Consider the following 16,456-nt stretch of genomic DNA (forward strand, 5'->3'; position numbering starts at 1 on the left):
CTGCAAAGGGTACAAATCTTTATGATAATAGAAAGTACTTGTTGAAAAAAGAGTGAGTGACAATTCAGGGAAAGACCAGCTTTCATTCATTTTGATGATGTGCCTACTGATGGGGGGACATACAAAAATGGAGGCTGACTGCTTGTCATTGGAACTGTCGCGCGTGCACATGTGCACATGCATGCACGTGCGTACATGTACACACACACACACACACACACACACACACACACACACACGCTCTCTCTCTCTCTCTCTCTCTCTCTCTCTCTCTTGTTCTATTCTGAGTGTATGTGAGTATTGTAGTAGTAATGGTTTTGTGTGTGTGTGTGTGTGTGTGTGTTTGCGCGCGCGCACGCATGCGTGTGCGTGTGCACGCGTAGGTGCGCGTGCATGCGTAAATACGATGATAGATCATTTGTTTATGGTAATACTAGACAAAAATGATCTTGTGTTCTAGTAACTGATTATTTATTCCATTTCTTGTGTAATTGTGTTACAAAATGTTGTTTCAATTCCATAGATATTTACAAGACCGACTGCAACAGTGTGAAGAAGAAAAAGAATTGTCAAATCAGACAGTCGTGAAGTATAAGGTAAGGCTTGCAAAGCTTTATTGGGAATTGTTGTTATCCATATTGTTCTCGTCCATTATAATTATCCGGGCTGTTATGCCATGGTCGGTTGATGAATTCTGTGGTGATTCCCAACGTTTCGTCTCCGACTGCGGGAGACATCTTCAAGGGGGTCCGTAGCTCGATGGGAGGTCCAACACACACACTGGCTCGCTACTGACTGCCGCTAAATTCCGTGTCCGCGCGCCCCCACGCCGCAGCCTGACGTCACGTGTTTTGAAAACGTCAGTGCAATTGGCCGCTGTCCGTCGCCGTCGATCGCCATTGCCATCACCCAGTAGTGGACGAGTGGTACACATCTTCTTTAACACCAGCATCCATATACCGTTTAATTTGACGTCCCCCTCCTTTCGGTTGAAATTATTTGGGTGTTTAGTGATTTCGATTGCCTCCCTGTAGAGCCTTTCGTAATATCCGCTCGTGGCCGCTAATACTTGCGTCTCCTCGAAACGAATATTGTGGTTCCCTGGCTGGAAAGCATGCTCCGCAACAGCTGATCGTTTCGTTTCTCCTCTTCTACAATTTCCCTTGTGCTCTTCCAAACGTTTAGAAACAGTTCTTTTAGTGGTACCCACATAAACATCACCACAGCTGCATGGGATCCTATACACTCCAGATTTTTCCAATGGTTTGCAAGCGTCCTTGGCAGGCCTAAGGTATTCCTGTATCTTCCTGGTGGGCTTGTAAATTATGGTAATATTCCGCTTAATCAAGATCCTCCCTATTCTTTCCGTTACATTTTCAACAAACGGCAGGAAAACCTTAGATTTTGCAGTAGCCTGTACGTCAGTATGATTTCTGCATGGCTGCCTCAACGCACGTTTTATTTCGGTGGACGAATATCCGTTCTTCATTAGTGCATTGTGGAGATGTTCCATCTCAGCGTCGAGCAACTCAGGTTCACAAATATTTCTAGCTCTGTCCGCTAACGTCTTGATAACACCCCGCTTCTGTTGTGGGTGGTGGTTCGAATCCCGGTGCAAATAACGGTCCGTGTGCGTGGGTTTGCGGTACACTGAGTGGCTCAAACTACCATTTTCGTTTCTAAACACAAGCACATCGAGGAAATATAGTTTGCCGTCTACCTCCTCCTCCATTGTAAACTGAATTCTCGAGTTTATATTGTTCAGATGTTCGTGGAACTGGCTTAGTTCCTCCCTACCATGTCTCCACAACACAAACGTGTCATCCACGTATCGGAACCATACATTTGGTTTCTTGCTGGCAGTACCTAAGGCCTGTTCTTCGAATTTCTCCATAAAGAAGTTTGCAATTGCAGGACTTAGGGGGCTTCCCATAGCCAAGCCATCCGTTTGCTCATAAAACTGTTCATTCCACTTGAAGTATGTGGTCGTCAAACAACACTTAAACAGTTCTAAAATATCGGCAGGAAAAATTTGATCCAGCTGTTCCAATACATCATTAAGTGGAACCATGGTAAACAGTGATACCACATCGAAGCTGACCAATATGTCCTCCGGCTGGACCACTATGCCATTCAATCTGCTGATGAAATGTGTCGAATTCTTTATATAAGAGTCCGAACGGCCCACATGTGGTTTTAACAGCGTAGTCAAAAACTTGGCTAACGAGTAGGTGGGCGAACCAATGGCACTTAGTATCGGTCTTAATGGCACATTTTCTTTATGAATTTTGGGCAATCCATAAAGCCTCGGTGGTAGCGCAACCGAATTGCAGAGACCTTTCTGTACACTCTCTTCAATGGAGGACTTTTTTATTATTATTTATTATAGTGGTACCCACATAAACATCACCACAGCTGCAGAAGAGGAGAAACGGAACGATCAGCTGTTGCGGAGCACGCTTTCCAGCCAGGGACCCACAATATTCGTTTCGAGGAGATGCAAATACTAGCGGCCACGAGCGGATATTACGAAAGGTTCTACAGGGAGGCAATCGAAATCACTAAACACCCAAATAATTTCAACCGAAAGGAGGAGGGCGTCAAATTAAACGGTATATGGACGCCGGTGTTAAAGATGATGTGTACCACTCGTCCACTACTGGGTGATGGCAACGGCGATCGACGGCGACGGACAGCGGCCAATTGCACTGACGTTTTCAAAACACGTGACGTCACACTGCGGCGCGGGGGCGCGCGGACACGGAATTTAGCGGCAGTCAGTAGCGAGCCAGTGTGTGTGTTGGACCTCCCATCGAGCTACGGACCCCCTTGAAGATGTCTCCCGCAGTCGGAGACGAAACGTTGGGAATCACCACAGAATTCATCAACCGACCTCGGCATAACAGCCCGGATAATTATAATGGACATGATATTTCCGGCCGTGAAAGTCTACATTTTAGTATCACATTGTTCTCGTTACTTCTCCTTGTGTCCCCCTTCTCTCTCTCTCTCTCTCTCTCTGTCTCTGTCTCTCATTGAGAGAGAGAGAGAGAGAGAGAGAGAGAGAGAGAGAGAGTGAGGGAGTGAGTTCAGGAGGGGGGAGAAATTGGTACGCAGTTAGTGTACACATGCAATATGGTTAATGAGACAAAGTTCTGTTGATTGCTTATAACAAGTGTAACCGTGTTGAGATGTCTTATAGCACTATATCACACCCTGTGTGGAATTTGGAAGGAAAAGGGAGAAGATCGTTATGAGATTAAGCTTTGAGTCGGTCTGTGGAGGCTGTGCTCGTATGGTGTAAATGTTGACTCACTGCCCTTAAAATGGAATGTTTTATTCCAAGTCCCAGTTTAGCACTCATTTTTAATTTGTCACATGTAATCCATATTGTTGCTACTTGGTGAAAAAATAAAAGATAAACATGAGAATTTGTAAGCCATTCAGAAATTTTCAGGCTACTTATAGTGCTTAGGGCTGAAAAGTATTTCACTTTTATTGTCAAATGTTTTACATATCGATAAAATTTCATGTAGTAAAGCTTCATGTTGGAGTTTCAAAAGAAACTTAATCAATTTGCTATATTTTTAGTATGACTAACAATGAGCATTGGAAATAGGACAGTAAAACATGTTTTCATTGGTATGCATGACATTTATAACTTCTAATGTTTAGTGCTTGTAGTCATTTTCCTACTAACCTTTGCTAACATGTAATGTTGACATTATTTACCTTAACAGAGCATGTTGGATAAGAAACGCAATAAGGGAGCTGTGAAACTGGGAAGTAACAGCAGCACTGGAATGATAATGTCTCATAAGCAAGGTAACTAAAGAATTTTCTGTTTCATAAGTATGTGGTTTGAGTGCTATATTCTTTCCTTTCTTACTACCACTAGGTAACTGATTATCCAAGCAGGTCTTGCCTTACAGCTAAAGGGAAGGAAACTTATCAAGCAACAGAGTTTTCATGTTATTTTTTTAATAAACTTTCTAAAGTCACTTGTGTCATGAATTAATTAAGATTCAGACCTGTTAATTCGCTCTGAATAACCGTGTTCTGTTGTTCCAAGTGGCCTTCTTTTCCTTTGCAGTGTCTTCAGTGCTTGAGGCCAGAAGAGAGCTATAATCCTCGTCAAATCTGACCATATCACAGATAACTCCCATCTGTGTGTATACCATAATCATGTTAAAGTGCTTGATTGCTTACAGGTCTTTTGTCTCATTAGACTGTACAATGTGAATACATTTAGATGGATCAAACATCAGAGAATGACTATCAGAATGACACTTAAAAAACTTGCTGTGTTTCATTTTTATGAAACACTTATTGTTATTGTGAATGATGTTCTTCCATGGCCACAACATACCTCCAAGCCATATGTGCCCCTCATCAGGTGGAGATGCTAAATTCATCTTCCTGTCTTCCAGATACACTGCACCCATATACCTAGTATTACCTGCACATATTAAGAGACCATTTCTCCCATAATATGCTGTCTGAAATTTAACTGTTGATAAAAAATTAATAGATACCATAATCGTATTACGTTGTTTAGAAGGACAGAGTGTGTCCCATCATTTTCTGTAAATTGGTGTGTTGCCACTTATTTTGTCTGATAATTCTGCCAAGGATGAGGCTGTTGAGTATGGAACATCGTTTCTATATAAAAATGAGGGACAAACAGTGTGCATTATATGAGAAATGATTCCTCTTAAGTACAGAAATAAAAAATATCATAAAGTTGGTTCAGTATTCTTGGGTTTAGAAGTTACAGATGGCGCTGGATAGACAGATGAGATGTGGATAGGCCCCAATAGCAACTAAAGGTAGTAGTTGTCACTAACATAATGGGTTGTCATGTTGAAACAACTAACATACCCTGTTTAGAACATTACTGCTACACTTCTACTAATCATTCAAGTAATCATTGTTTTGTATAACATTGTGTTAGTGGGGCTCTCTTTTGTATGAATTGACACAGAACAATTTGAACCTATAGTTTTAGTGATAATTCATTAATGCATCTCGAAAACATTCTTTCTCAGAATTATTTTTCATTGTCAATCAGTTTTTTGTAACAACTGAATGTGTTCAGTTTATTTTGTAGTGTGAAACTGTCTGGATGTTAGGAAATTACAATCTTGAAACTTTTAATTTTGTGGTTCTCTCATTGCTGTTGATTCACTACATTTTGAATTTAACTTCAAATTCAGTTGTTGCCATCAGTAAATTACCTTCAAGTACAGAAAAGGCTCAGGGTTCTAGAACTGCATCCTGTGGAGCAAAACAGTCTCTGTTCAGGTTTTTGCACTGCCAGAGCATGGCAAATCAGAATTAATCATCAGTCTTTGGGAATGTATGAGCAAGACAATGGCGGTTTATTCACGCAGGTATTTTTCCAAAGGTTGTCAAAACGTGCATGGTATGGGATGTAGTAGATGGCTCTCATCAGAGACAACCTTGTTGATCATTGTGAAACTCAACAGCCATGTCCCAAAAATATCTGAATCTTGTTGCACAAAATTGTTAGGTGTCATTTTTTGCGTACTGAAGAATTTGACACAAAACCAGACAGACACGTATCAATGAAAAACAGAAACTGTGGATACTGTATAGTGTTCATTTACTGGCCTTCGGCTTAGAAGGCCATCATTGGACAGTAACCAACTGTTTTCATCACAGAAGACAGAGTTCTTGTCAATAAATTTGAAAAAGATAGTACACATAAATATGTCATCTTCGACAGTGCAGTTTTAACACAGATATTATATTAGCTAAATGGTATATAAATACATTTCTTAAATATTTTACCTCCACATTGTGCTCCAAACAGATTATAGGTCTTATAAATATTAGTTTTTTTTCATTTTGACCCTCCTTTTTGCATGTTACTAAAAAAATGAAATTTTTAATTGTTGTTAAATTCATCATTGTAAAATGTAACAGGTATTCTGTTATTATGACCACAACTAAGAGACAAGAAGAAGAAATTGGTTTAGTCACCAACTGTAATTAACAGCCTGACTTTTCTCTTTCAGTGCAACAACTTCTTGAAAATGGCACTGCTACACAGCTACCAAATACTGCAGCCACTGTGGCAGATCTGAAAAGTCTCTGCCTTGCACTTCTTGAGGCGCTGGGTGACAAGACTCTGGCATTGTCACATCAGAAAAAAGCTAACAGGTGAAGTGAAAATAGTCACTGTCGAGATAGACTTTTAACATTGGCAAAATTTCTAAGTTTGTTAATTAGGAGCCATGTTATAGACATTTCTCTTTGTTGTACTAATTGTTCTGAAAGTTATTATAAACGTTCTTTGTGTAGTTATTAAAGCTAGCTTCTGCTTTTTTTATTCTACTCCTTTTTTGAAGGATGCTAGATTGTTTAGCTCAGTCAAAAAACACTAAAAATGGTCGAATATAGGGAAAAATCATACAGTTGCAAATTTTTGCGTAGTGGTAGCAGGAAGTGTAATGGACAACATACTAAAAACGGCCTCACCGTGGTGTAGGGAGTGTTTAAAGGTCACTTTTTTGTTTGTTTTCCATGAGTAACTCCAAAACCGCAGCTTCTAGCAATAATGTTACCCAATACAAAATTAAACTACATTAAATTTCCTACAAAAAAGATCCTGTTCATTTTTCCTCTATGAATAGCAGTTTCTGCATTGCAGGGGATGGAGATATCACTGATTATCAATGCATTGCTTATGGCTCATGTAGATTTATGTTTTTCCACATCCAACTGTCATGAACGGGTCACATAACTGTATGTTTTTCATTCTGCGAGCTTTTTCTGAGGCCTGTTGCTCAAGCCAGTAACTATTTCAATTTAACAAAAGGTTGTACATGAGTTGGAGGGTTCAGTGCAGTGAACAACTGTATTAACTTATTTTTATCTTTCTTTTTACTGCCAATAATCAGTACCTCGAAATATTCAGTATTGTGGTTGAGGCCTTGTGTTGTATGAAGTGAAAACGGTTGATGGAAAGTAAGATTCTTGCTGAAATGTTTGCAGACAATTGTTCTGAGTGATTCAGATGATGTAACTGATAGTGGTAGTAAAAGTGAAGAAGAAAACCACATGGCTGTAATCAACCAAAGTGAAATAATTGTGAATGATTTAGCTGACAAAGCCTCTGACAGTGGATGTTGTCGGAAGAAGAACAAGATCATTATTCTAGAAACATTTAGAGGAATTCCAGGTGTAAAAATGCTTCCCAATGAGATGCATAGCATTATAAGCACTGTGATATTATTTGTAGGGATGAATTGTTCGATCAGATGTTATCACAATCAGACTAGTATCACAAACAAAACAGACAAAAACCATTATAATGAATCTCCCAAGTGTCCAAAATTTACAAATATCACTGCTGTTGAACTGAAAAAAATTTCTGGGCATGATTATCTTAATGGGAAAATAAAAAAAAAGATTATTTGAAGGACTGTTGGTCAACAGATCCTCTAACAGAGACACCAATATTTGACAAGCTAATGAGCAGAAATCAATTCGAGTATATATGGAAATCGTGGCATTTCAATAACAATTCCAAACAGAGTGGTCAAAAACAGACACACTACAAAATTGAACTTGTGCTAAAATACCTCCTAGATAAATTTCAGAGTGCGTATAAACCTGAACAGGAGCATTCTCTTGATGAAGCAATGATATCATGGAGAGGATTGCTTTGTTTCCAGCCATATAATCCTGGAAAACTTATCAGATTTTATTTGCTTGTTCATATGGTTTGCGAAAGCATAAGTGGATATATCTCCAGTCTAGAAATATCCAGTGGGGAAGGAAAAAATCTTCAAGACACTATTTCTCTCTGTACTTTCACCTCACCGTGGCATGTGACACCACGTTTATCAAGACAGTAGAGCTATCGCCGAAACACTTCTAGAAAGGAAAACAAGAGTTTGTGATGCAATTTGAATCAATAGAGGTATCCCGCAGTGCCTACAAACAGAAGTCAAATATCTAAAGAAAGGTGACACTACCTTTTGAAGAAAAGGTGACTTTTTCTGCAAGGATGGGAAGATAAAATGGAGTTGATAACGATAACAATAATTCACGATGTGTCTGTTGTTGCGACAGGAAAAAAACACAACAGGAAATCATACAGAAACCAAAATGTATTGTGATGCACAATAAATTTATGAAAGGTATGGACAGAGCTGATCGATATCTTTTGTATTGTGGAACAATGTGGAAAACCAATCAATGGACAAAGGAAGTAGTATTGTTTCTCTGGTGTCAGAAGGCACGGAAGTTGAATGTGCGCCAGAGGGTATGGACCTGGATACCCACTGGGGGTATCTGTGCTCAGGCGCATGCTTGCACTGCGAGCCTCACTGTGCAAGTGTGCCAGTCTCTGTACCATGTGAAGTCCGTGGCCAATCGTGTTTCCTGCGGTCATGTATTCAGGCAGCTGCGCAGCCTTACCCCGACAGTCTGTTACTCGCCATAGTTCTTGTGTGCATCTCGACTGTACTGCATTCCAATTCTGTGTGCTGAGATACATACTGTCGTTGTTTGGAGTGTTCCTGTGTTGTTGTTGTCTTGCCGTGTTTATCATCTCAGTTCTTGCTTGCTTGTCTCGTATTGTGGCCTGATGGGTCGTAGTGTTTGTCATCTTCTATTTGTTTGTCTGTCCTGTCTGTTCATTGTTAGCAATACCTCCAGCAGCTCCATTGCCTGGTGGCTTTGTGTCTCCGTTCTCTGCAATGCACCTCTCACCGTCGCTCACGGCTACAACAGTTTCTAATAAATTGTGCTTTGATTAACACATACAGAGGGTACAGAAACCTAAATCCAGATATACAAAAATAATATAAAATGTTGCTAAAAGAAGTTGAAAGAGTCTAGACAAGTGACCATTAAGTTGGTGCAGCAACTGTGGAGGAAACTGAAGCAATGCGACCTGCAAAATGAGTACCTGTTAAGGATCCACCTGGGGTTGTCAGGGATCGTGAAAGAACATACTATTCAGACTATTGTGAGAAATGGGAAAAGAAAATATCTAGCACGGCCATGCAGAGTTTGTGCAGTGCATTGTAAAAAAAGTGAAACAAGATATTACTGTCAGTTCTGTAAAGTACCATAATGTAAAGATGTGTGTTTCCAGAGATATCACAGCCTTTGAGAATATTAGAACAACATACGAACATGTCTTCCAAGTTTCATCAGCATCGGACACCAGTAATTACAGCTACATTCAGATAAGGAAGGCATTCAGACACACATCTTATGAAAACTGCTGGAAACTGTGACAATAACTGTGGTCCCCAGGGGGCTCACCACTCTTTGGGAGGTTCATGCTTGGCTACCAATGGCACAGGACCCTAGCCTCTGCAGTGCTTTTTCCTATCCGTGCTGCATGTCTGTCTTCTTGCTATTCTTTTTCCCGTCCCTTGGGAAACATGTTAGGATATTATTGGGATTGTTTTGCATTGTCTGTTGCTGATGTAAGAACAGTCTCACCTTTGTTTTCTGCTCCCTTTTCCTTTCTTCATTTCCTTTCTCCTCTCATTGTGTACTCCTGAAGGGCGGCCCATGCACCTGACACACAACAGGTGACTGGGTAATGCATAATTCCCAGCCCCGGGTCGACAGGTAGGGTTCGCACGTACCCCTTGGTACCAGCCAGGCCCAGGGAAGGGTGATTGCATGAGCTGCAACCTTGCCAAATTGCTGATTGGTCCCTTTGTCAGATGTTCGGGAGGTGTGGCCGGAGATGTGAACAATCACCTAAGGCGTGTGTGTCGCCTTGTGAAGGGAGCCCCCAGTTGGAAGGAGCACGCCATCGGGGACGCTGGCAATCATTGGGGATTTTCTCGCAATGAGTCAATCATCTTCCCAATCAACGTCAGCTAAACATAAATGTAATGAGGCTAATGATTCGAAGACCCTTCCTGCTGCACCATGGTTCCATGTGATCTCACATACTGAATTCGGTCAGTCCTTCGCCACAGTAAATCCGTTTATTATTCAGAAAGGTGTTGATGCAGTTGCTGGCCCTGTGAAATCCTGCTCACATTTACAGACTGTCACCTTGCTTTTGGTAACTGCTTCTGATTCTGAAGCACAACTGCTTTCTGCCTCGCTTCCCCACGGCTACCCTGTTTGTGTCGGGGCCCTTAGAGCTTTGAATTCTTCCCGTGGTGTAATTTACACGAGGCTGCTCGACGGTCTAACTGTGGCCGAAATCCAATTTTACCTCTCTGATCAGGGTTTCATTGCCATCCATCGTGTGATGAAAAAGGTAAATTCCTCCTTAGTGCCCACCCGTACTCTTTTCCTCACCTTTTATAGAGTGGTGCTGCCGTCAAAGATCAAAGCAGGCTATGAAATTATCACAGTCTGGCCGTACATTCCGACACAATGCATTGCTACCATTGTCGTCGTTTCAACCACACTAGAACATCTTGTCGACACCCAGCCAAATGTGTAACCTGTGGTAGGGATGCACACAAGGGTGATTGTCCGCCTCCTTCTCCCCACTGTATCAACTGCAATGGTGGCCATGCCGCCTCGTCTTGGGAATGTCCCACGTATCTTGATGAGAGGGCTGTCCCAAGAGATTCAGGTAAAGGAAAAAATGCTTTACCCAGTAGCTTGCAAGTTACAGGCTAGTCGCAAACCCTCTGTTCTCCCGTCTGGCATCTATCGTTCTGTTCTTGTTACCCCTCGCTCCATGAAGGGCGTGGTCATGCAGACAGGTGACCTCAAATTCAGCTTTGAGGTTGTGAAATTGCCCATTGTGGAGGTAGCATTGCCATCCTCCCGTCCTGCTGTACAACAAACCGTCAAACTCTTGCCGCAAGGAGTGAAGCCACCAGCTACAGAGCCAGAAGGCAGGAAAGGACAGGAGTAGTACTTCCGTGAAGACTTCCTCCATCCCTCCAGCCAAACAACACCCGAGCCTTCCTGTAACCGGAAAGGCTCGAATAAGTCCACCAAAGGCGAAAGGTCTTTACCTTTGCCAACTCGAAGTTTTTTGATGTTGGAGTCTGTGGGCTGATTGCACAAGGAAGCCGATGCTCTTCTGGACCCCATGGACCAGGATCCTCCTGCTTCTGTACTCTGTAGTTGCAATGCTACACCGGCTGTCACTCGGTGGCCGCTGAGTTGACACCCCTACATCTCTTCCTCCTCATGACTGTCCTCCAATGGAAAATTCGCGGCCTTTGGTCCCACAAAGAGGATTTATGGCTGATTTTAGCATTGCAGCATCCCCTTGTACTCTGCCTTCAGGAAATGAAATTGCACCCTCACAACCGCTTTGAGCTTTCACATTACTTACCAATTTGTTTTGACCTTCCCCCTGAGGTCGGCATTCCACCTCATGGGGCTTCATGCTGCTCATACGGGATGACATTCATAGTCAACCCATCTCCCTGGCTATCCATCTTCAAGCTGATGCAGTTCACCTTTTTTTTCCCACCTGACTTTTTCCCTGTGTACCATTTATGTACCTCCGTCATTTGATGTCACCAGGCCAGACTTCCTTCAGCTTAGTGGGCAGCTACCTCCCCCATTTTTACTACTCACTTTAATGTGACTGACTTTAATGTGCATCATCATCTTTGAGGTTCTCCCAGGACCTGCCTTCTTGGCTGACCTTAACAAACTGAACCTCTTCTGCCTTAACACTGGAGTACCCACTTTCCTTTCCAAGTGCTTGCACACCTATTCCCATTTGGACCTATCCTTTTGCACTGCCCAGCTTGCCCATTGTCTTGAGTGGTCTGTTATTTCTGACACTTACTTGAGCGACCATTTCCCGTGTGCTCTCTGTTTGCTGACTCCTACCTCATCCGAGTGCACACCTTAATGACAGCTTACTAAGGCTGACTGGCAGCTTTACTCCTCTCTGGCGACCTTCGAAGAACAAGATTTTCCCCAGTTGTGATGACCAGGTGGACTATCTAACCAATGTTATCCTTACTGCTGCAGAATGTTCCATTCCTTGCACTTCCTCTTTATCACGTTGTGTCCCAGTCCCTTGGTGGACTGAGGCATGCCACGATGCAATTCGCACATGGAGACATGCTCTCCGCATTTTTAACCATCATCCTATGATGGAAAAATGCATTCATTATAAACAGATGCATGCAAAGTGTCATCACATTCTTCGGGATAGCAAACGAGCTAGCTGGATTTCATTCACTAAGTCTTTTAACAGTTCCAACCCCTCCTCTGTCATGTGGGCCAACCTCCGACAGCTCACTGGGACCAAGATCCATTCCCCCATTTCCAGCCTCAGAGTAGCAGACAATGTTATTGTGGACCCTACTGCTATCTCCAACACCTTGGGCCACCATTTTGCGGAAGTTTCAACCTCTTCTTACTATCACCCTGTCTTCCTCCACAGGAAACGAGCAGAGGAGCCTCGGGTGATACCCTTCTGTTCTCCGAATCGTGGGTGCCACAAAGCCACCTTTACTACGAGGGAGTTCGATCATGCTCTCAGTTCATCCTGATTCTCCAGCCCAGGGCCAGACGCCATCCACATTCAGATCTTGCAGCATCTTTCTCTTACGGGCAAGCACTTTCTGCTTAAACATGTGCAATCGCATCTGGGCAGAGGGCACACTTCACGGATGCTGGCGTGAAGCCACTGTCATACCTGTACCTAAGCCCGGTAAGGACAAAAACTTTCCTTCTAGCTACCGCCCCATCTCTCTTACCAGCTGCATTTGCGAGGTGATGGAATGTATGATTCATGCCCGGCTGGCATGGTGGCTCAAGTCTCTCAATTTACTGACAAATGCACAGTGTGGCAATTGAGCACAGAATTCTACAGTTGACCATCTCATTACTTTGTCCACCCATGTTATGAATGGTTTTCTGCAGAAATCCCAGACTGTGGCCGTGTTTTTCGATTTGAAGAAGGCCTACGACACCTACTGGGGAGAACTGGTATCCTCCGTACTCTTTACACGTGGGGCTTCCGTGGCTGCCTGGCCTGTTACCTTCAGGCATCTTTACAAGGTCGAGTTTTCAGGGTGCATGTGGGTTCTGCTTTGTCGGACACCTTTATCCAGGAAAATGGTGTGCTTCAGAGTTCCATCTTGAGTGTCGTCCTCTTTGCTATCGCCATTAACCGTATCATGGCCTGTCTCCCCCCGAGCATCTCCAGCTCCCTTTTTGTTGACGATTTTGCCATCTATTGCAGTTCTCCATGTCTCACTGGTCATCTTCAGCGGTGTCTTGATTGTCTTTACTCCAGGAGCATTGACAATGGCTTTCGCTTTTCCACTGACAAAACCATCTGTATGAATTTCTGGCAATGCAAGTGGTTTCTCCCATAATCTTTACATCTTGGGTCTGTTGCCCTTCCATTTGTTGAAACTATGAAATTCCTGGGGCTCATGCATGATAGGAAACTCTCGTGGCCCTCCATATATCTTACCTGGCAGCCCGTTGTACGCGGTTCCTCAATGCCCTACGTGTTGTGAATGGTACTTCCTGGGGTGTCGATTGAACCACTCTCCTCCATTTGTACCAGTCCCTTGACCATTCATCCCTCTTACGCCGTCTCAGCACTATCCATCATCGTGGCATCCGTTTGGTCATGGATGCCTTTTACACCAGCCTGGTTGAGAGTCTGTATGCTGAAGCTGCTGAACTACCCCTTGTCCTACCGACATGACTTTCTCCTCAGCAGGTATGCATGCTATTTGTTTGCCTTGCATGGCCACCCATCCTATGCCTCCTTCTTTGATGATTCCTTTGATTGTCAGTATGGAGTTGTCCTCCTCCTCTGTTACCTCCTGGAGTCTGCTTTTGGCACTTGCTATGGTGGCTTTTCACACTACCTGCACCTTTCCTGGTGGGTGTGAACCCTTCACCACCTTGGCTTCGTGAAGCGGCCCATGTTGGCTTCGTGAAGCGGCCCATGTTGGCTTTGTGAAGCGGCCCATGTTAACCTTGGCCTTAATTCGCTTCCTAAGGACACTACTACTACTCCAGCCTCGGTCTATCGCCTTCAGTTTCATGACCTTCACATGGAGCTTCGCGATAGTATCTTTGTATACACTGATGGCTGTCGGTTTGACCATGGGGTCGTGTGTGCCTTCGTCATTGCCGTCCGTGTCTTTCGATATCGGCTTCCGGCACACCCCTCAGTATTTACAGCTGAGCTCTTCGCCATGTATCAGGCCACGGAGTACATCTGGTGACACAGCCTTTTCGATTGTATCCTCTGCTCAGACTCACTCAGTGCCCTTCAGCATCTATGTGTGCTATACACTGCCCATCCCTTAGTGCAGCAGGTCCAGGAAAACTGTCAACTGCTCACTCTTGGTGGAGCCAGTGTGATGTTTCTGTGGGTTCCTGGTCATGTCGGCCTCCAGGTAGCAAGGCTGCTGATGCTGCTGGCAAAGCTGCAGTCCTTGTACCTTAGCTTGTGAGTACCTATATTCCCTCCAATGATCTCTGTGTTGCTGTCTGTCAGGAGGTGGTGTCCCTCTGGTATTGCCAATGGTCCTCCCTTCACGGGAATAAGCTCCGGTCTCCCAGGGACTTGGACAACCTCCTTTTGGCTCTCCCGCTGGGAGGAGGCTATTTTAACTTGGCTGCGTAATTGATACTGCCTTTTTAGCCATTGTCATTTGCAAAGTGCCGCTACCCCACCACTTAGTGCACACTGCACTCAAGTTTTAACTGTCCACCACTACGTTCCCGTTTGGGTTTCCATGTGCCTGTTTCTAGCTGTCTTCTATTATGTCAATTGGGACTGATGTATAGTCGTTTTTTAATTCCTCTCTGTCTTCGTGTTCTATAGTTTTGACTTGGGCGCGTATGACCCCAGTTGTTTTTGTGTCCTAAAGCAAAACAAAACCAAAACCAATCAGAGGTGTCCAGGTCAGAGGACATTCCTCGGGTGATCTCATCATCCTGGAAGGAACGGTGGATCAACAAAGGATACATCTGTCCTTAGTGACGATGTCCACCCCTACAAGCAGTTTGTTTTTCCTTGGCACGAAGGCATCTACCAGCAGGCAGGACAATGCAATGTGTCACACAGCTTGCAGTGTACGTGCATGGTTCAAAGACTGCCAGAATGAGTTTACCATACCCTCCTGGCCACCAAACTCCCCAAATTTCAACCAAATAGAGAATCTATGGGACCACCTTGTTCGGGCTTTTCGTGCCATGAAATGCCTATTGCAGCTGGCCATCTGGAGTCGACATGGCTTCGAGAAGCACATTACTCTCTTCCTGCGTGTCTTGCACCAGTCTGCTCTGTGAAAGGTGGTTATTCAGGCTTTTGACATGTAGTCACATTAATGTGACTGGACAGTGTAGAACCTGTACTCAAAACTCACTGAGCATTTGTTGCGTAACAGTTGTTAGTGCCATAGTGAATGGGTAGCAGACAACTTTTGAGTAGTTTGCTGTGATGTGCCAGTTGAAGAGTAGAAATAGGACAGAAAGATACCACAATTGCAAAGTGACTCTGTTTATCCTTCTGTGGCCTGTAGATGAGTTAAAAAGTCCAAAATTAGGAAAAAAGTAATGTACAATTGTGGTGGACACCAGACACTTGCTTTTGAAAGCCAAAACGTACACAAGGGGTGCATCAAGAAATGTGTATGTTCCAGTATGATTTACAGACTAGCTTGTATATGTGAGTTGAATGGTAGGAAATGGGTGGCATGAGTAGCATTTGCTCAGTTTTGCTGAATAGGTAATTTGCGGGCAATCTAATGAAGTGGAAATGTTCTTATCTTTTTAGTCCACCTACGCACCCCTCCTATTATCTATCTGTAGCTCAGTGTTTGCATGTTCTCTTTAATTCACTGATTGCTTTTAATTTTGTTTTGAATTTGGAGGAATTCCCAATTTCATTCTTTGTTTGTGTCCAGAGAGATAACGAAATATCTTTGCGGCAAAATATATTAAACCACCCAACACTCCCTATTCTTGTGAAACCTAAATAAGGAAGCAAAGTCTACACAACATTTTTTTCGTGACTTGTGTTGTGGTTTTGTAAATTTTACTTCATATGAGACTGACTTTTAATAACATTGTTACTTATGCAGTTCGTTTTTCTCCTCATTCTGTAGTAGATTTTCATATCTACATTTCTCTCCATAACACATGAAAAGGGAATGTTTACTCTTTAAAACTGCATATTTGTGGTGTCAGCAGCTGAATACATTGCTGGAAACAACAAAAACAAAATTTCAGGGCAAGCAACCACTCATTTATATATGAATTATGAGTGGTGCATAAGCTCACCTCAGATGTCTGCTCTTCTCAGGTCTCTTAACAACAATACTGTAATTTTATTGGCCATGGTGGTCTAGCAGGTAGAGTGCTAGGCTCTGGGCCAGGAAGTCCTGGATCTTGAGTATGAGCAGGGATGTTTCCTCATTCCAGTCCCTCAAGGATGGTCCCAGTATGGACTGCCTGCTACCGAAATTAGTACTGGGGATCG

General features: G+C 43.2%; 1 protein-coding gene across 2 annotated transcripts in view; it reads left to right on the forward strand.

The window, feature by feature from the left end:
• The window catches only part of LOC126169482 (coiled-coil domain-containing protein 149), a 58,340-nt gene that overhangs the window by 23,118 nt on the left and 18,766 nt on the right, over positions 1-16,456 (forward strand). For both annotated transcript variants that reach the window (XR_007535457.1, XM_049920646.1), the window contains exons 6-8: positions 524-596; positions 3,741-3,825; positions 6,042-6,186. Coding sequence is in view for 1 of the 2 variants with exons in the window: in XM_049920646.1 (XP_049776603.1) it covers positions 524-596; positions 3,741-3,825; positions 6,042-6,186 (303 nt within the window). In the remaining variant the exon portion in view is untranslated. The remainder of the gene's footprint in view (positions 1-523; positions 597-3,740; positions 3,826-6,041; positions 6,187-16,456) is intronic.

This window comes from Schistocerca cancellata, chromosome 1 (assembly GCF_023864275.1).
Source record: "Schistocerca cancellata isolate TAMUIC-IGC-003103 chromosome 1, iqSchCanc2.1, whole genome shotgun sequence".
Classification (NCBI taxonomy): Eukaryota; Metazoa; Arthropoda; class Insecta; order Orthoptera; family Acrididae; genus Schistocerca; species Schistocerca cancellata.